A 20,867-nucleotide genomic window follows, 5' to 3' on the forward strand; every position below is an offset into this window, starting at 1 on the left:
CATTTCAATATGTCCATTGATTTTAGGTTGGAATCGACAATGTATATATTGCATTTCAGATGACTAGAAAAGTAGCAAATTTCTATTTCCTGTTTTACTTGGCATGTGAAATGATTAAAGCACTTCAGTGACAGTGTTGCACATCATGCTAAAATACCCTACAAGTAAGCTAGGGGTGTCTGCTCCCTCCCCCCATCCTTAAGCTGCTATCCCAGTGTCCTTTACAGCAGGACAGTGTTTTGTCACCTTCCCACTCTGATTGCTACTCCTTTTCATTCATAGTTCCCCTTGAACCTCAAAAATGTACAATTGGGCTTTTAAAAATTCTTTTTCACCCCCTGCAATCGCTCAACTGTATTCATTTTTAACATCATTACCATTTGTGTCACTCATGGGTGTACAACTGTGCACCTGTAGCTGTTGGATATGTGTATTCTTTCTTTGTGAATAGTATTGTAAATTTAGCTGTCAAAGGGAGAAGCAAAGCAGAGTAGGCATGGCATATGGAAATTGACATGGCAAGACTGTATATAGGCTGATTTGTTCATAATTGCCAGCTGTCCATTGCATAGCAATCAAATGAAATGTAAAGGATGGGGCCGCAAAAGTAGGTGTACCAAAAGGATGTGTTGACTGTATAACTCCTTTATTATTGTCATCCTTTGGCTTTTAAGTGTGGAAATGACAGTTCTCAATACCTTTTACTTTTTCAACTATTCCGTGAGTCTCCAGCTGCTCCAGAATTTAGCTAGCATGCTCAAATTCGTAGCCTATATGAAGTCTTGCCTTTTTAAACAATTGCCTACTTCACCTTCCTTTGAAAGCTGAAATGTAAAAGGTGATTAGTAAGGTAATACTACACATATCAGTATAAGTACACACTTGCGTACCTGTGAAATACCATCACAACAGCATCTTCATAAAATGACAACATGGTTATGCAATTTTCTGAGAATAGCATTTTTAAAAAAAGATTGGTGACCCAGAGTAGTTGTTCTAAAGTTCTTCTTGGGCAGGGTGGGAGCGGTTGTCATTGGCAGCAGCAAGTGCAAGATCATGAAGTGTAGTGTATGTGTGGGTACTGCTCTTCTTGCTGGACAGCACAGCAGGAAGAGCACATTTGACATAATGTGTCAAACCATTTGGGAGCAAACAGCCACCCAGACATGAGATTACCAGGTTGGCTGGTTGCTAATACATAAGATGGAAGTGTTTTGGGTAACTGTTACCTACCGTGTGTTGCCAGATCCAGTTAGTGTCCTGCAGAAAAGATGTCACATATGATGCCATAAACTCTCATCAGCAACATCTCTATAGGAAAGGGGAAAAGGCAAGTTTATATGGAGCTTCCCCAGGTAGTTGGAAAGTAGAGTTTCAAAAAAGTGTATGTTCTGTTTAAGAGGGCAGCTATTGTGTAATTGCTTCTTCAGCAAGGCAATCTTACAAGCGGTGTTTTACAACCCATGAAAGTTGTATTGCTAAACCAAAATCAATAGCTAAAAACAAAATATTATTCTGCTACTTCAGAAAAAAAATCTATTTGAAATGCATGCCAAGAAGTACTGGGAACAAATCTTAAATAGTAAAGAATGTGGTAATATGAGAATTCTTTAATACAGCTTTGTACTGAGTACATAGTGTTTTGCAACCTTATCTAATGGCTTAATTTTTAATATCTTTTAATCCCTTGTAGGTGCCATACTAGGCAGATCAGAGACACAGGAGTGCATCTTCTTTGATGCTAATTTGGAAAATGATAAAACAAATAGCAGTGGAATTGAACTGTGTTATGGTGATAAAGATAAAAGACGACACTGCTTTGCAACGTGGAAGAATATTTCTGGATCTATTGAAATCGTTAAACAAGGTTGCTGGCTGGACGATATTAACTGTTATGACAGGCAAGCAAATCACTACTATTTTTGTATTTTTATTTTGTAAACCAATATATATTGTGTGTTTCAAAAGGAATTATTGATGTATAGTGTAGGGCACAGTTCAGTGCAGCCAGTAAGCCTTAAGGAGCTTTTCTTTGTTCAGTCACTATCTTGATGGCACAGGACTGAACAAATTTAGTGTAGGTTTCAGATTTAAAGCTGTTATTAATGTTATTAATCCATAAGTTACCCTATACTTGAAACTGTTGGGGTATCTTACATAACAAAAACTAAAACAATAAAACCTATAATAAGTAAGAAATCAATTAAAATATATTGTTTTAAAAGCTGCAATAAAACTTCAACATTTACAAATACAATCCTAAGGAATGGCCTCCTGATAGTGCTCTGATCCCTTGGGCCTTCCCTCTATCCTGAGCAAGCAGCAGTTAAAGAGTACTTTTTAAAGGGCTTAAAAAATAAAAAGTAAACAAAAAGTCAACTGAGTTCACACTTGGTAGAAGTCTAAGGGAGGGCATTCTCTAATTTGGAAACTGTTTCAGAAAAGACCTTCTGCAAGTATAATTATCTAAACATTTGCAATCTATGGTGCTCATAAACAAACAACAGTAGTTACTGCACTCTAGTATTGCAATCACCATATCCAGACAAAATATAGTCATTTCTCTCATGGTTGAATTCAAACAAAACTAGTTCCGCTGGCTTTCAGCCACAGAAATAACTGTGTTAACTGCTGTTTAATGTACAATTATATGCAATTTAAAATTAGAAATTGACTAATTCCACTTTAGTTGATAGTTACATTGCACTACTTTCTCTCAATATGTAATATAAATCTTCATTGTGCTGAATTTTAACTATAATTAATGGACAGAAATCATTCTACTAAAAGGGCAGGAGTTAATTTTCTCTGAAGTTGGGTGGGGAACCACAGGTTCAAAGGAGAAATCCATGCTTCTTCATCATGGTCTCTGCATCACACATATGGCTTCTGTGCACATGCATGGGAATCTTCCTCATTCAAGAAGATTCCAAAGCTGATAAATGATTATTCAGCCGGAGCCAACCCAGCATGTGGGGAGGAGCTCCTACCAAGAGCTCAGTTTTTCTTTGACCACTATCATGTGCTCATTGAGAAGTTCTTCCCCTGCTACTTTCCAATACAGACCATTGTTTGTTCCTCTTCAGCCTTCTAGATTGCCTTCATGTTCAGGTTTTTTCCCTCTTCCTTCATGTTTTTCTTTGTTTCCTCTACAAAAAAAAAGACAAACTCCTTTCTGACTATTTTTCTCACCTCTCAATTGGCACTTCAGCTGCTCCCCTTTTTTCCTGCTCAGGAGAATGGCACTCAGAGCTCTATTCCGAAGATGCACAGACTGTGGCGGCAAGCTGTCACCTACAGATAGGCACTCCCTGTGCACTTTTGCCTCAGAGAGACCCATGTTGTTGACTCATGCTTCCACTGCTAAGTGTTTACTTAGCGGGCGAAGAAACACAGGGCAGATCGCCCTAAAGTGGAGCTGTGCCCTTCACATGGGCAACTCTACTCAGCTTTCCACTTTGGGAACTGCACTCTCCAGACCCTCAAGGAGGCCTCCTGTCCTCCTCCATAGAAACACTCCAAAATGGACAAATTTAAAAAGTCATCAAAAAAGACCAAACCTCAGAAAACTCCCAGTCTTTCTAAAGACAGAGAGGGCAAAAAACATGCAAAGAAATGCTGCAACATGCCACCACCTCCAAGGCCTTCTGTGTATTGAAGACATGATGCCTGCGCAGGAGTTGGTCCAATGCACCTCTGGCACCAGGACTGGCACAGGAGCCTTCAGCCCAGCCACCACAACTGGCCCCAAATACCTCCTTTTTGGAAGGAGAGATTCAAGAGCACCCTCCCACCCCGGTAATACAGCAGTCTGACTTTGTCTCTGCTCAGAGTCCCAATTCTCCACTGTCCTTGGTTCCAAGTGTATATATTGCAGCCGAATTTAAAAGATGCAGATATACATCTTGCTCCCCAGTTGCTGACAGGGACTGCAGACCCCATTGGCCAACTCCACCATTGAGACATGAGTTTGAAGCCTCTCATCATACAGAGGTCTGGGCTTCCCTTGACTCTAGACAAGGCATGCCTGATCAGTTCTCTACCAAAACCGATACAATTATACCGATACAACTTCCGTGATCAGACAGGGATGATGGAGAGACAGCGACCCAATACTTTGAACCATCTCATACTAAGTTGTCACATCACTGTCACATGGCATTTGCTGAACTGACTGAGTCAGACTCTGAGCCTTATACTTCATTGTGGAAACCAACTACCACAGACAGATTGTCAGAAGTCCCTACTACTCCATATAAGTCACCCTGCAATTTACCACACACCTCAAAGGACACTGGCCTTTTCTACACTCAAATTCTCCACATAGTCTTGGACTCAGCCCATGCCAGAATCTTGGGAGGGCAAAGGATCCAGTCTCTGAAGTGATTTATGCTGAGGCTACTGTACCAGTCACCATACCTCTCCTGCCTATCCTACCCGGTGTGGTACATCAGGAGTGGAAGTATCCTCCTCCAGTGGAGCAGGAATTTCTTCTAGCTATTTCCCTGCTTTCCTTTCATTCCAAAAGTAGTAGCAGAGATCCTTAGAGATTCCACAGACTTGATCCTGATCACACCTTGGTGTCTCAGAAAGCAGTGGTCCCCCCATCTTCAACCTCTCCAGTCATTCCTATTACCAACTACCCTTCCGATCCCACGTCATTTCCTGAGATCGTGGGACAGTCCTCCATCCAGACATACTCTCCATTTTATGGCGTAGAAAATCCTATCATTTCAAAATCAGTGAAGGACTTATCTCACAACATCTAGCTGATCCTCAATGCTTCACTACCCACAGATCATACAACACAAAGTGGACTGCATTCTCTCATTTCACATCCCAACGTAGTTTTCAACTGCACAGGACTTCTGTCAGCCAAATTCTTTCCTTCCTTAACTCTCCATACAAAAAGATCTCAAACCCTCTTCTATCAAGATTTATATGCCTGCCATCTCTGTGTTCCACGCCCCCCAAAAGTTCCTCAAAAGCATTGTTAATCTCACCCCAGCAGTCCAGCAACCAGAACTAGCTTGGAGTCTTTCTGTTGTTCTCCACTCACTTACTCAAAAACCCTTTGAACCCATGGCTTCCACTGATCTCCATCTTGTGTCATTTAAGATGGCCTTTCCAATGGCTGTCAGCTTAGCTTGTTGGATCAGCAGCATAGCTGCCCTCAGGATTGATTCACTTTATCTCACAAATATAAAGTAGTACTTCACCTCGATCCCATGTTCCTTCAAAAATTTGTCTCTGCCTTTCATATCAGTGAACTCATTGTACTTCCAGCCTTTTTTAAGTCCCCCTCCAACCCAGTTGAATTAGCCCTTCACTCCCTAGATGTGTGCAGGGCTTTAGCCTTTTATAAGGCCACAACCCTATTTGTAAGTCACAAAGACTTTTTGTTGCCTAGGAAGGTGCAGCTCCAGGCTCACCCATCTCTTCTCAAAGACTGGCTAACTGGATATCTTCAACAATCCAAATAGCTTACATTCTCCCCAAGCTTCAGTCACTATCCCTATCTACACTCATTCAACTGGAATGACGGCAACCTCCACAGCTATGTATATCGGAGTTTCTCTTGATGATGTGTGTCAAGCAGTAACTACGTTGAACTGATCAACCTCAGTTTGCCACAATCAGCTGGATATCCAGGCTAGAGTAGAATGCATCTTCAGGAAAGCCATCCTCACTTTCATTCTTTGCTAAGTGACACCACTTTCCTCCAAGAGGTAAGCCTGCCAGTTGCCCATATGTGTGATGCACAGAGACCACAATAAAGTAAGGCAGGTTGCCCACCTGTAACTGTCATCCTTTGAGTGGTCGTCAGTGCATTCAAGCATCACGCCATTTCCACTATGTTGCTTGATACCGAAGGGATATCCACACCCCTTACTCTTAACAGGGGTCATACTTCATGGCAGTCTCAGTTTCAGACTGAGCTCTTGTTGGGAGCCCATTCCCCCACAGTGAGGGTGGCTAGGAGCCAGGCTTCCACTAAATAATAATTAATCAGCCTTGGAATCTTTCTGAATGAGCACCATGCATGTACGCAGAGCCTATATGTGAGTGCAGATGACCACTCAAAGAATGACAGTTCCAGGTGGACAACCTGCTTTTCCTGGGGTTCCAGTCTGATCCTCCATGTTTACCCGGACAACCATATCCACTCTCCCTCAAGCACTATTAGTTTGATGTTTTCCCTTATTTTAAAAGTTGAAATGCCTCTCCTTAAGTTATTGGTTGCAGGAGTTATGGTATGGTGATATTGTTTGTATTTTATTTCCATCACTTTTAATTTCCACTGCAATATGTTCCCGAAGAGTCTCTCCAACATTGTATTCAGTTTTTATTGAATTGGTTTCAGAAGCTGCTTTCTCTAGAAAGAGGATGTTACTAGAGTTGGAGGTGGGGAAAGAAGTCTTAAGATGTTTCTTGCATGTTTACAGAAGATGATTTTCAACTCTTTATACAGTTGTTTTTTGAAAATATGGAACTTTAAGGAGCTCATAGGAACTGTTATACTGTTATACAAGTGGAATAGACAAGGCTATGCATTGCAAAAGTCATATAATGATGTAGATGGATAGATACTTTTTGTGATATTGGCAGTTGTCCTTGGGCAAATAGAATCTCCCTACAACAGAAATACGGTCTTGCTAAAGAAGTCTTAATAATGTGCACTAAATTAACAAAACATGCACATTTATTGCAAGGAAAAATACCAAATAAAAATATAGGGCTGCATCCAATAAAATATGCATGTTAAAATACGAAGTATAATTCAAAGTAGCATTTCTGCAGAAAGATTTTAATTAGTGCAAGCTTTATATGTTCCAATTTATGAGAGCTTATGCTGTATTAAAGTTAGTCTGAAAATACTTATTTTGGTTCATAGTTAAAATTATGACTGAGCTGAAGTGAAAGCTTAAAAACAATATATAGTGTGCTTACAACTCTTCTGGCAAGAGACAAGTATCACACTTCCTAGAGTGGTTGTTATAATCACTTTAAAATGGTGGTCCGTAGCAAGATGAGCATCATGATCAGCAGTCACTTCAAAGGAAGGAAATTATATTGTGCTGTACAGTGTGATTGCTTTCCCCTTTGTCAAGAGAAGTAAATGGCAGTTAAAGGGGATCTTTTATGCTGTAGGGAAAAGCTGCAATTTTAGACAACTTTTTGTGTTTTTCATGATTAAATATGATTGAAAAATAATTGGTCCACCTCTGTTTTAAATATCACATTCTTTCCAGTGTAAATGCAAAAATACCAAATGTTAAAAGTTCATATTAACTTATTATGCACAGGTTATCAGACATTCAGTATGCTGAAATATATACAATATAAAAGAAAAAAATTAATGGATTTTAATCTTTTTCAGGAATGACTGCATAGAAAGGAAAGACAGTCCTGATGTGTTTTTCTGTTGCTGTGAGGGCAACATGTGCAATGAACGTATATTCTACTTTCCGGAGATGGGAGTCACACAACGTAAGTAGTTCAGTTTTTCTAAAGAGTATATTAGGCCTAAATCCTTGATTCTGGCAAGACTCCAAACTTGGAGGCTTACAAGCATCCAGGGCAGAATTGGTGGAGGGAAAAAAGCAGTCTCCATCTCCATTTCCTCCTGCTGTGCAATTTTGACTGCTTAGCTGCAGCACTTTAGATGAGGAGGCAAGAAGGCTGGAGTGCTGTCAGATCCATCATATCCTGGCAGCCCCAGTTTTCACCTTTCCTCACCCCCTTTACTGCTGGCATTTCTGACCTGAAAGAAGCCACCTGTATGGTTCTTTCTGTGCTGTCTGTGAGGGGGGCAGGAGGGATTGTAGAATGGATCTCCTGTCCAGAGGTTGGAGCTCTGCTTTTGACCATCAGTCCGGGAGTCTGAAATAGCCTTTGCCCGCTAGATGCTGTCTAAGCACCATGGGATCACTCTCTTAGCCACAGTGCAGTTTCTGTGTATTTGGAAAATCTTCCATGTAGCTTCATGTATTGGTTTTAAGAGAGCTCATGTTTAAATGAAATGGCCATTTTCAGAAAGGCCTGTTCAGATTTTTAAATGTTAATTGAATCTAAAAAGTGTAGTGCAACACTGCAAGGTGAAAGGTTCTAGATAACAGTTCAGTCTTCAGTACATAAATGTACACTGTAACTATTGCCTGTAATGGTCATTTATTTATTATAATTGCATTTATTATTTTCCACCACAAAAGTGCTCTTGAGGTGACTTACAAAGGATACAAAATGTATAATATAACAAGAGCAATATAAAATCAACATAAATCACAGCAATTCAGATAAAAACAAACCTAACTTAATAAATCTTAAAAGGTACTAAAATTGTTCATCAATGCATGGATCAAAGAGCCAAATAATTTCCCCTCACAACAAAAACAACTGATGTCCACGATACCCGAGACAATAAATGTGTCTTCCCCCAATACCAGCAATAGGATAATGTTGACTCCTTGAGGATACAGTTCCAGAAATCTATGGTTACCATAAAAACACTTGTTCTCAAATTCCTAATAGTCCCACGGGGGCACTACACAGAGAAGACCCTGTGATGCTCATAGTGGGTAGGTTCATAGTGGGAGGGCAGTGCTTGACATATTTGGGTTCTGAACTGTGCTTTCCATTGTAGGTTAAAACAGCAGTTTAGATTTGGCCTGGAATTGTCAATCAGTGTGGACAAGCCAGAACTGAATGTTTGTGTACAAACTGGTGTGTAGTCCTGCCTCCTCAACACAATAATTGTGAGAGCATAGGAAGGAAGAGAGCCCTTTGGCTATGGGGCAGCATACACAAGCAATCCATCAATCAGGAAGGAAGGAACAGTAGCCTGGCTTGGCTATAAAGTATTGTTGGGCATTGGTAAAGAACCTCCCTCCCTCCGCATCTCCTGATGTGACTTTGTCAGCTTCTAGCCACCACAGGCAAACTGTGGTTTACTTGTTCCAGTAAAGTTTAGTTTTAACTTGCCAGACTTTCCACTTGAGATTGAACAAGACATGCCACGTAATTTAAATGTGAAGGCAGATGCTTCAAATGTACTCATGATTGTGCAAGAGGAGGGAACAGCACAAATCTGAGACTTGTACCTGTCCAGCATTAAACTGTAGTTTAAGTTTGCATCTGAATTCAGACAAATTAGATGTGCTTTAAGCAGTGTGAAATTCATTTTAAATGTAATTCTGTGACATGAATAATCCTTTCACAAAATAAAATTGTCATATAGCAGCTCTTTATTTTTACATTACTGTAAACCTACTATACATTTTTCTTTAAAAGTAAAGCACAAAGGATCTTGTAATTCAGTTTCTCATTAATATTCTTTTAAGCTTTATCCTTATTCTCTTTTGAGCTTTATACTCATTCTCAAAATTTGAAACTGTTTTAACTAAAGTTAAAATAAGTATTATTATATGCATTTAAAGTTGCAGTTGTACTCTTGAGGCTCTTGTGGTCAAGGGAATTTTTAGTTTCAGAATCAGAAACATGGAAATAATATTGATACTACTTACCCATAATGAAATGCAAGGCAAGTTTTCAAGTCTCGTAACATACATCAAATGAACAAGTGAAAATGAACAAATAACTGCATATTTAGTGCTTTAAAAGTTTAATCTTTGATCGAAGTTATTAAGTGATGCCATCACTCATCGTTTCATATACATAACTTTATCCAAATGGTAAGAGTTGGTGCATAATTTCTGCTGTAGTATTAAGCTGTCAGAAAACTAACTGTGCCTTCTTTTTCTGCAGCTACTTCCAATCCTGTCCCATCTAAACCACCCCTGTTTACTACTTTGCTCTATTCTCTTGTGCCTATAATGGGAATTGCAGTGATAGTTCTGTTTTCATTTTGGATGTACCGACACCACAAATTAGCATATCCTCCAGTACTTGTACCAACCCAGGTAAGTTGATTATTTTGATCTAAATGATCTCAGTTATCAAACAGTAACTATTTCTTAAGTATACCATCCTGAAGGCTTCATTTGGATCAAGATGCAGTCTGTAACCCCTATAAATAAAAATAAAGCATGGTGAATGATTATAAATCCAAAGAAGTGTGAGTGGAGTTCCTCTCACTAAATGGAGCATTTGTACTTTATTTCTGCAGTTCCTTGTTCCCTCAAGGGACTGAGGACAGTGTTGGGATATGGTGTGAGAATCTACAGACAGAAGAGGTGTTTGTGGCATCTGCCAGTTCCCTTTACATGAGTGAAAGTGTCTTCCGTTCACTTAAGTGCCTGTCAGGTTGCTGCCCCAATATTTTTATAGAGATGCAGTTCACCATGGACTATCCATTTGCCTCTGGGTTTCATTCGTAACATTCATTGCCTGCCTGCATGTATGTATGAGGAGAGGTAGGCTACAGGCAAAGGAAAACAGCTGGGGTGTGCACTGTCAGTGAACTGACTGCAGTAGGAAAATGATGATGGTACATTATTGTTCTGGTTTTTTAAAGTATGACATCAAAGACTAGAAAATTTGTTGAGAAATCTCCATTTTACTAAGACAAGTTTGCTACAAATTAAAAGTCTGATCACAATAAACCAGTTCCTGTTAATACATGTAGTAAAGACATGGCACACCATGATTTATACGTGGTTCTTTTGGATTATCTTTGTCTAAGCTGCTCAGTAGTTAAGTAGTGCCTGGTTCTTAAATAAACTATTACAGAAATTTTAACTTTACAATATTTTAATACATCAGAAATTGGTGTATTATAAGACAAGAATTAAGCTTACTCTGGAATATATACAATTAAAAAGGCAATGCATACTGAAGGAGTGTGTATGCTGTGGAACAGATAAAATAGAACTTAAATGCACTTATATCAGAAAGGTAGAGGATAAGGAAATTACCACAAAGGAGGTGCTGGTATTAGTGGAACTGTGATTACATTCATGAGTTTGCTTCCCCAGAATTTTTGCTTTCTTCCAGTATTGCTCTGGTTTCTCATGAATCACTCACCTATTAGAACATAAATTCCTATTCTCCTTTAATCTGTTTTTGTCCTCATTTCCTTAGTGAGCTGTTCTGTGTTACTATCTATACTTTTTCTTGCATGCATGCATGCATGCATATTCTCCCCTTCCCTCCCTCCATGATCATACTGGTATCAGCACATTTTGCCTTTTCGACTCCTTTTCAATAAAATAATCTGCATTACTCAAAATACATTAATAACATTAAAACCTTGAAGCAGCATATGACATGCTTTAGGAATACGGTCTATATTAAATTGGTACAAAGAATGAGTTGGAGGACAGTTTATAGTGCATTGCTCCTTTCTACCTCAAGTTCCTATGATATAGTTCACTCCCCACACCCTCAGCTCTCCAGACATACCTTGTGGGCAGCAAAGTGGGGTTCAGAATGGCAAAAGAATCAGCTGGATGGAACATAGCAGCAGCCTTCATGAATACTTGCAATGTGTAGTAAGCTACAGAGGATTATTTAGGAGGCATGTGAAGTTCTTAAACTGACTTTCCACTCCCTTGTGATACAGTGCTTTGCCATTTTCACCATATTGCTACTTGTGATTTTAGTTCTTGCAAATAAAATAATGTGCTTTATAAAAATAACTGGTACAGAATAAAATATTTCAATTTGACTACTTTGCATTTAAAGAAGAATCAGGAGGCTTTGTTTTTAGAATTGAAGATAAGAGAAATTGCCACATAAGAATCAAGATAAAAGAAATAGTGTTCTTTCATTTAACCATCTATCAAACAAAAAGGGATTGCAAGTAATGCTGCAGTTATCAGATATTGTTATGACAAGACAGTACAACAGCCTGCTACCCTCGAGTTGTGTTGAACTACACTCTGATGATCTCAGCCCAGTTATAATTCATGGGATCTGTACTCCCAACATCTGGAGGGCAGCAGGTAGGGAAGAGCAATCTTAAATGAGGGTGTTCCTGCACCATTATCGTTCCTGACAAAGGACAGTGTTTAATGCTATATCCAGAATTAAAACAATGCAATAGAAAATAATTTTGAAATAGTTTTAAGAAGATGAGAAGATGTTTTGAAGTTTGTTAGTTTTTTTTTTAAGGAGAGCTGTATTTTAGTTGCTCTGTAAATCCGGAGAGTTTATTAATCCATTAGGAAAACAAAACATTTTCTTTAATCCTCTTTGAATTACCCTTATAATATTAATGTTTTAAACTGTTTTCCTTAAAATGTTCAGTAGCATATGCTTTGTCTTCTAAACTGGGCTTATTTGTCTGTGGAGGATCACAAAAAATGAATTGATGTGCTGGTACCAGAATGTTGCTGTTGCTATTATTAAGTCCTGTGCTGATGTCGTATGCATGTTGACCCACATAATTTGGTTGTACAGCCATATATTGGGTTGGATTTGTGCTCAGCGGAGTTCTGCTTGCATAGGAAGAAAGGAACAAGAACATACTTTGCTGCTTCCTCCTTTCTTCAGTTGCTGTGGCACTTAAAGAGCTTTTGAAAAAGCATAGGAGATTGTGGTGGGGGGTACAGGTAGAGAATCAGATAAAAATGCTGCTGTGTCCACTTTGTTAAGCAGACAGCCTCAGTTGAATCTCAGTTTTTAATGGAAGATGCCCTTCTATTCAGAGAGGGGAAGTCTGGATCCAACCTATTATGTCAGCATCTCTGTACACGTTGTTTTAGGTAAGTGAGAAACAGCCTAAATGTGCTGTTCAGTCAAAGGAATGCATCTGCATTTATTCATGTTATGTATATTAGGTTGTGTGTCTGGGGTCACACACAGTTGAGTTAGACGGTATGGATTGTTGAATTCTGCTCCATTGTGACATACGAAAATGGCCACGCTAGTAAACCATGGTATCCTAACTACCAATAAAACAGCTGGAGAACCATGGTTTGTTGTTTGGGAAACAACACTGGGTTGTTTAAACCATGGGTTGTTGTGATGCCTGAAGTCACAACTGTGGGTTGTTTCTCCAAGCAACAAAGGCAGGAGCTATTTAAAAGAAAACACAACTGTTCTAGAGGCTGCCATGCTTTTATTTGCCCTTTTCTTGTAAGTAAAGAGTATGGGCAGCAGCACAATTTGCCCTTTTCTTGCATGTAAAGAGTATGGGCAGCAGCACAATTCTAGTGGAAGAATAGTTGAACACTGAGCAGTCTGCATTGTTGTGATGGTGTCTGCCCAACACTAAACCTTTTTGACTTTCCATGTTGAAAACTGGGGATTGGGATGAAGCATGGCTTTAGATATATGTTCCAGATGACCTGGGAAACCTTTGACACCATTGTCTGTAAGATTACTTCGGTTATTCAAAGACAAGGTACCGCAAGGAAAAGTGCAGTACAAGTAAAGAAAAAGCTTTCAATGGCATTTTATTAACTTGCTTTCAGCCTGGGCAACCACCAGCACCACCTTTGGGGTAGATATATTTGCAGCCTATAAAATTTTCTGGGAGATGGTGAGCATGCTGACTCAATCGTACCTGGACTACATGATTAGGTGGTGAAAAGAGAGTCCTTCAAAGGATTCCAGGAGCTGATATTGCTGCAGTTTCTTTGAATTCATGGATGTTTATGCAGGTGTCTCAGGCCAGAGCCATGACACAGCCATGTTCTGGACTTAGAAATACAGAAACATGATATTTACACCAGCACAGTTCCCTACAAATTACATATTGAAAAACAGGATGTGCCAATTTTAGGAACATCAGGATAATAATCTTTAATTATTTCATTGCAAGATTTATTGAAATCTGTGAACATCCTATTGCATGTGCTGTAGTTCTACTTCTGTTATTCTTAACATAATTAAGCCTACTAATTTATACTGGCAAATTGATTGACATTTGCAAATAAAGATGCAATGTCTGTGTGCAGCAAGTCAGAAATGATGGTATACACTGGCTTTCCTGCATATTATTTCTTATTACATAAGAAGATACTGCTTTTGGGGTATTCATTCCAGGGACAATTTTAACACATTCTTTTTTCAATTTTGAGATTTTGATCTTGATTCTTTTTGGAGTTGCATGTTCATTTTTTCCATACTGTGTTTTCCTTTTCTTTCTCTGTTTGGATACTTCTGAGACTTTGTCTTAAACCTTTTTCTACAGCTCCAACAGTCCAATATAAACTGTCCAGGGAAACCTACTTGTCATCTTCAGTCGAAATGTCTGTACCTATGGTGTGGAGGAAGGCTCATGTTCCTCCCATGTGTATATTTTATTCTCAGCTGTTCATTTCATAAAAGTAACATAGGTTTTATTGAAGTTGGTGTGTCAGAATGCTTCATCTAATTTACTGGGATTTATTAATATTGGGGATAAATGCCATATAGCTAATACAGATGGCAGCATCCCTGCCCTTGATTTCCTTTCATACATTGAGGGTTTAAAAAAAACTGTTGGCTTTTCATGATGCTAGAATAAAGATGAATTAAATATAAATTGATATTCTGAACTCCTAGAAATGAACATCCAAATCAAGCTGTAAATATTAATCAGTGGTTGTTCCGTGTCAAAGTTCTTCTGGGCTTTAATCAGAATCTTTAGATTTTGAGTTTTTGTAGGGTTGTAGGGTCTTTGTGAATGTGAAACTTAAATGGGATGGAATGCCTTCCCTGAAAGAAGTTCTAGAATGGAAGTGGTAACTGATTAAGTATGACTATAGAGAGCAAAGTATTGCATTTCTAGCATTTATTAAATGTACCCACCAAAATAAATTAGCATCCCTTAGAAGTTCATTTTAATTATCAGATTAAACAGTTAAAGTTTTATGTTTTGTTTGCTTTTTTACTTGCCTTTTTCATCTTTTGTATTTTTGCTTCACAGGTGTTTCAAAGTTTATAGGTAGTCGTAAATGATGCAATACTGCCCTCTGGTGTAATGTAGAAACCTATGAAAGTTTTCAGGCATAAATGTTGCTTTGGAAAAGTTATAAAATTCAGAGGAGCATCTGTAAAATAAACAATTTTAATCACTAAATTGCTACATTTAAAGTATCACAGCATTGACTTTTCTACAACCGTTGCAATACTTTTGGACTAATCTCTCAGTGGTCATTTTTGAAAACACACCAGTTTGAACATTTAGTTACAAACAGTTTAGTCATGTGCAACTAAACTGGTAGAAGTGGACATATCCATTACTCCGCACATCAGCTCCTCCAGCCCTCTATAAAGGCCACATGGAGGGTTGGGGATGAAAAGGTTTAACTGCAATGTGGGGGTATGCCCACGCCTAACAAGTCAAAGAAGATACTTGCAGTGCATGAGGATGCTCAGAAATCAGTGGCCCTAGATCCAACCTCAAGTTTTGAAGTATGAAAGTTACATTTGCACCATTCAAAAGCTGTGTTTTTTACTTTGAAAGGCTGGGAGTGGGGACATTCAGTACAGAGCCTTCCTTATTTTTTTAAGACTTCCGTTCCCAATCTTACCTATTAACTGCTTAGCACTCTCTTCTATCACATTTCCTAAGCTGTTCTTGCATCTGATTTATATTATACAAAGTAATTTCCTTTTGCTTATGTGTTTTTTCTTTACAAGCATGCCTTTCATATAATGATAGAGGTAAGATGCATTGTTTATTTTAGTATTGGGATGCATATAAAAACTTCATGTATTTTTATATTATATATATATATATATGGATTTGTGGAGTTATAGACAATATACATATATTTGGGCTAACACTTTTATTTATTTATTTATTTATTAACACTTGGATCAAACATTTATAAATACTTGGATAGTTATAAACAATTAAACCAAAAAGCTACATACTGGTTATCCAATGTGCTGGTGGTTTTCTTTTTTGCCAAAACATCTGCAAACTGTTTATCATTTCATTGCTTTAAACCTCTTGACTAAGTCCTGTGGTGTCACTAGTTGAGAAACTTAAGGAGTATCCAATATTGTGCCAAGGACAATTTCTCAGGATTGAAATTTACTCTCTTAGACTTCACAGTCATATTTTGTATTGTCATAAATATGGAGGTTCACAACCTTCATGGGTGTCTTGTCAAAGTGAAGACCTATAAGAGAAATATCCTGTATTTTTAATGAAATATTGCCATCACATAAATACAGTCTTTTTAAATCATAAAGTTGGAAGGTACTTATTTCACTTTCTTCATGTTTCAGTAAAATCAATATCATAATTCAGAATAGTAAATAGAATTTACAAGCATTTCTATAGTACCAATGACTGGTATCCAGAGAACTATTATTAGTATGTCTAAGAGCTTGTTCATGTCCTGTGGAATTGCTGGCTTCTTTTCTTTGCACAACAGACTCTCATACCCTGTCCCTATCCGCTTTAAGAAACCTCATGTTCTAAAGTGACTTGATACGTGGTAATGTGGGACGTTTGGGGGAAATGTAGATGTGATGACCTACTGGGTATATAAAACTAGTCAAACAGTCCTTTGAATCTTAGGTATTATTTTATGTAATACTTCCCTTTTGGTTTATTAAATAAATTGTTCCCAAGTGTATTTGACATATGTAGCAATCATTTTGGATTTAGCTTGGATTCAGTTTGTTTATACAACATTGTATTTTTCTACTTTTTCCCCTGAAATGTATCTAAAGATAAAAAGTTATTTTCTGTAATGTTTTTTCTATAATAAAATATGCAGAATATTTCACAATTCATAAATCCATTCATAATTCTCACTGGCATATTAGTACATGTGTTTACAGTGAGGATCTTCTAATTAGCTGTTATAACTAGTACTATTTGCCAAATGTTCTTTTATCCTATAAGTGGGAACAGCTCATAAACAGTCCAGAAGATTCATTTCCCAGACAATGTAAAAATTGTAGTAGTATTTTTAAATATAACCTAGTTTTTCATAATACTACTACTGTATTAAGGAAATGTGTTTGTACTTGTTTTTTTGGTTTATTTAGATAAGTTTTAAAACAGTCCTGTAATAGTCCCACAATTCAGAGGTTTCATTTTGGTATTCTTTTAACATAATAGTTATTGGTGATAGGTGAAATACAGTAATTTGTTAAAGTGACATCAGATATTCAGCTGTTAACACCTGATGTATTATTTGAAACAAAAATGGTTTAGAAGTTGGAGAGAAGGTATACAAGGGCTAAATCTAAAGTACTCCTGCAGCTCTAGCTGTGGAGGTTTTCCAACCCTTTGTAGCAGATATGGGGGGCATGCAGAAGGGAGTGGAGAATTGAATACACCAGCAGTGTCAGTTCCATGGGTGGGGATGTGTATTTACATGTTCAGCATTCTAACACACTTGCATTTAGGATCATTGTTTGATATAGTGCACTTCTCAGAGTAACAAAAAAGATTTAAAAAAAAAAAGTCAGGTCTCTTGCCCTGATGAGCTTCTTTAAACATTGAGAGTCAGAAAGAGAAAAGATAGAAGGGGAGAGGTAAATATAATGAGATGAATGTTCCAAAAGACAGCTACATGTACTTCAGCTTCATTTTAGCTGTAGGTAAAATACTATGGGTAAACCAAGAAAATCTTTTAAATGCTACTCTCCTGATAAACTTTATCTATTGTATCTTCATGATGATCATTATCATATTCCCATTTAAAGACCAATTTGCTGAAACAGGTTTGGAGAAGCTCTTTCAGTCCAAGGGCCAAATTTAACTTTTGAGAAGCTCTCAGAAGCTACATTCCAGTGGAGGGAGACCAAAAATGCCAGCATTTTTATTTTAAAGGTATTAATGTCTCTAAGCCTTAGTTTAAGCATTTCAATCTCTTATAATAAGAAGAAAAACTGCACAACAGCTGGGAAGCCACCAAATGACCAGTGGATTGGAGAATAGGGATATGCAAGGAATCCATATTGTGTAGAAAATCCACCAGTTTTCCTTATTTTGGCTTCCCAGAATCCAGACTGCTTTTGTAGCAGTCCAGAATCCAGACTCTTGACAAATGCACCATTCTTCCATGACCATTGCTGTAGCCAGTGGCAGCCATCAGGGAAGGGTGACTCCAGGAAATTATGGCCAGCACACCTGCTCACTGTACCTCTTTTCTGCATTTGCTAGTGATGACTACAATTCACAGAGAAGAAGATGAGCCATCAGGAATTGTGGTTGGGGCAAGTTGCCAGTTGCATAACTGGGGCAGATGTCCAAGAGTGTCCATGGACTTCCTCTGACTTAGTTTGCTTTACAGGACCAGACCAAGCATGAGAGGAAGTCTATGGATTCTGGAGGAATGGATTCTGAACGGGCACATCCTAACCCTGCTGTGGAACCTAGGTTTTGCAGTCCTGAGTTCCCAGCCCTGATCTGAAAGTTCTGTGGATTACACTTTTGTATTTGTCTTGAATGTATATAATTAAGAAGAATATTAAGCTGTTTAAGAGATTACTTTCAGCTCATGTATTTATCACAGTGGGTTTAGGAGAATATTTTCTATAGGTGGTTGAGTGCTGGTTTCATGAGCACATTGAGCACTTAATATTTCTACTTGCAAAATGAATTTGAAGGATTTGTGAAAAGTTGTCATTGGGTCCATAGATTTAACTGAAAAAAGGACTGATAAATAAACCTTTACCTTTCCATAAAATAATCTAGCAACCAACAGAGAAATAATCCAAAATAGAAGTTTATACTTTCTTTATAGTAAAATCCTTCTGAAAAATATAGCCTGTAGTTGTCCTAACTAGTTTATTGTTGAAATGACTGTGAAATTATTAATTTAGACTTCATAGTTCTCCTTTAAGCACATGAAGGAATACTAGCATGCTTGAGGAGAGTGAGTGTCATGTTTGCATCATGAAAAAGATAAGTTTGCATAACCATAGCACAGTACGAATGGATGGATCATTTGCCTTTGCCTTGTCAAAACCTCCAGGTACAGGAACAGGGAATAAGAAGGCACGAGCAGGAGAGACAGGAGCTCTAGGGGAATAGGAATGCACTAAAATGATTTTCTTGAGCTTTATAGAAGAACAATAGTTTTTCTATGAAGAAAGGTCAAAGAAAGGCAAAAAATAAGCATGGCTAAAAAGTCACTTAAAGACAGAGAAAGAAACGGTACTGACTTTCTTCAGTCAAAGTGAGAAAAAAGAAAATTTTAATTACCTTATTTCCTTTGGTTGAGCCCCTTGCACAGAAACGGGAAAAATAGATTCAGCATTTATGTTGTATACATATTTAAAGTGTGTAACAAATAGCTCCAGGTAACCCTTTCCAGCATGGAATAGTTTGGTTGCTTGTATTTTGCCAGGAGATATGAAGACTTGTACCACATGATACTGATGGGTGGTTAAATATGATGTAAACAGATAACCTGTATGCATATGCTGTTGAGGCAGTATCTGTGTAAACGTGTTCTCCTGTAGGAAGAAATTCTGCCCATATGGTAAAATGTATAAGTGAGGAAGACATGGCAAGATTTTACAGTATTAGATTAAATGGTATTCTGTATTTGCCTAGAAAGGGTTTGGAAGTAATACCACTACCATTCAGCCCTATAATTGCCCCAGTAAGAGGCATATATTCACTGTTACAGAACCTTACACAAAATCTACAGAGCTAATGGAGATGATCACCTTCATTTTAACAGTGCTTTTCTTGAATTGCCACCTGGACAAGAAACTAAGACATACTTAGTGTCTGAGTTTTAGCAGCTTAATACAATGCTTTTGTTCATTTTTGTGGTATTGCAGGGGACTCTGCACAAATGAATATATGTTATAGAGTGTTGCAGTCCTTCAGTACTTAACCTGCTTTTCAAATAAATCATTAGTGGAAATGAAAGACATGCAGGCACAATTCAGAGAAATCCTACTGTACATTTAAATGTAAGCTTACATTGCCTTCATCTCAGTGGGACATGCATACCAAACTTTCTCTCTGTACATCTGTAGGCACTATTGTTTGCTGGAATCTTACACTCAGACAATTGCTGAAGTTCATTCTACATTTGTGAACAAAAATTTCAATGTCTTAATACCTTCTCAGTGTCATTTATTTCAAATTCCCATTTGTCTTATGCTAGCAAGCTTTATTGGCAGAGCATGGCCCCCAAAGGTGTGTTTTCTCCTTCTTTATACTATCTTATTGTAGTATGGCCAAAAAATGGAGCTTAACTGATTTTGTCTGTTTCTAGGATCCTGGACCGCCACCTCCTTCACCACTGATGGGTCTAAAACCTCTGCAGTTACTTGAGATCAAAGCTAGGGGAAGATTTGGCTGTGTCTGGAAAGCTCAGTTATTAAATGAATATGTAGCTGTGAAAATATTCCCAATCCAGGTATATAAACATCCTTAAGTCCTATAATGCTGTTAAATTTAAGTTCATAAAGAATTGTTACAGATACAAACTACAAAACATTGAATCCTACTTTTCAAGATGTTACAAGTAGGGACATGCAGTGTTGTGCTTTTTCTCTCAAGTTCAGTATTCCTAAATGTATATGCATCTTTTCTCTTTTAAGAGAAAAAGCACAACACTTTTCCTCTCTTTTCCTTTTCTTTCTTTCTCTCTCCATAGGTAGAGTGGCACACAACCAGCTGTGTGGTACAGGTTGTTCATAGAACGACTTACAGTACACCAAACAGATGATCGGGATTGTTGTGTTCTCCCCCTCAGTCTTCCAGCTTGCTCCAACACCTAACCCAAGCAATATCATGGCAGAACCCATATCTCACTTAGGTCCCTTCCATGCGCCAACCATTCCCCCCTGTGGGTTTCTGGGCATTTTTTCCTGAAGCCTCAAAAATGTGCATTCACTGTCTTTATTATTTTGTCAGTCATTTGCAGGTATAGACTTAAGGCTGTCCAGTATGTGTAGTTATGCATGGTCTCTTGCCTCTTTCAGTAGTTGAAGGGAGCACCAAAGTGGAATAACTTATAAGGAAACGAGTCTGTCTGTCAACT

At 38.0% G+C, this 20,867-nt stretch overlaps 1 protein-coding gene across 1 annotated transcript in view; it reads left to right on the plus strand.

Annotated features, from left to right (window-relative positions):
• The window catches only part of ACVR2A (activin A receptor type 2A), a 64,755-nt gene that overhangs the window by 26,515 nt on the left and 17,373 nt on the right, over positions 1-20,867 (plus strand). The window contains exons 2-5 of the mRNA XM_044437930.1: positions 1,694-1,901; positions 7,382-7,491; positions 9,766-9,920; positions 20,097-20,240. Of these exons, the coding sequence (XP_044293865.1) occupies positions 1,694-1,901; positions 7,382-7,491; positions 9,766-9,920; positions 20,097-20,240 (617 nt within the window). The remainder of the gene's footprint in view (positions 1-1,693; positions 1,902-7,381; positions 7,492-9,765; positions 9,921-20,096; positions 20,241-20,867) is intronic.

Source organism: Varanus komodoensis, unplaced genomic scaffold, assembly GCF_004798865.1.
Source record: "Varanus komodoensis strain SLA01 unplaced genomic scaffold, ASM479886v1 scaffold32, whole genome shotgun sequence".
Classification (NCBI taxonomy): Eukaryota; Metazoa; Chordata; class Lepidosauria; order Squamata; family Varanidae; genus Varanus; species Varanus komodoensis.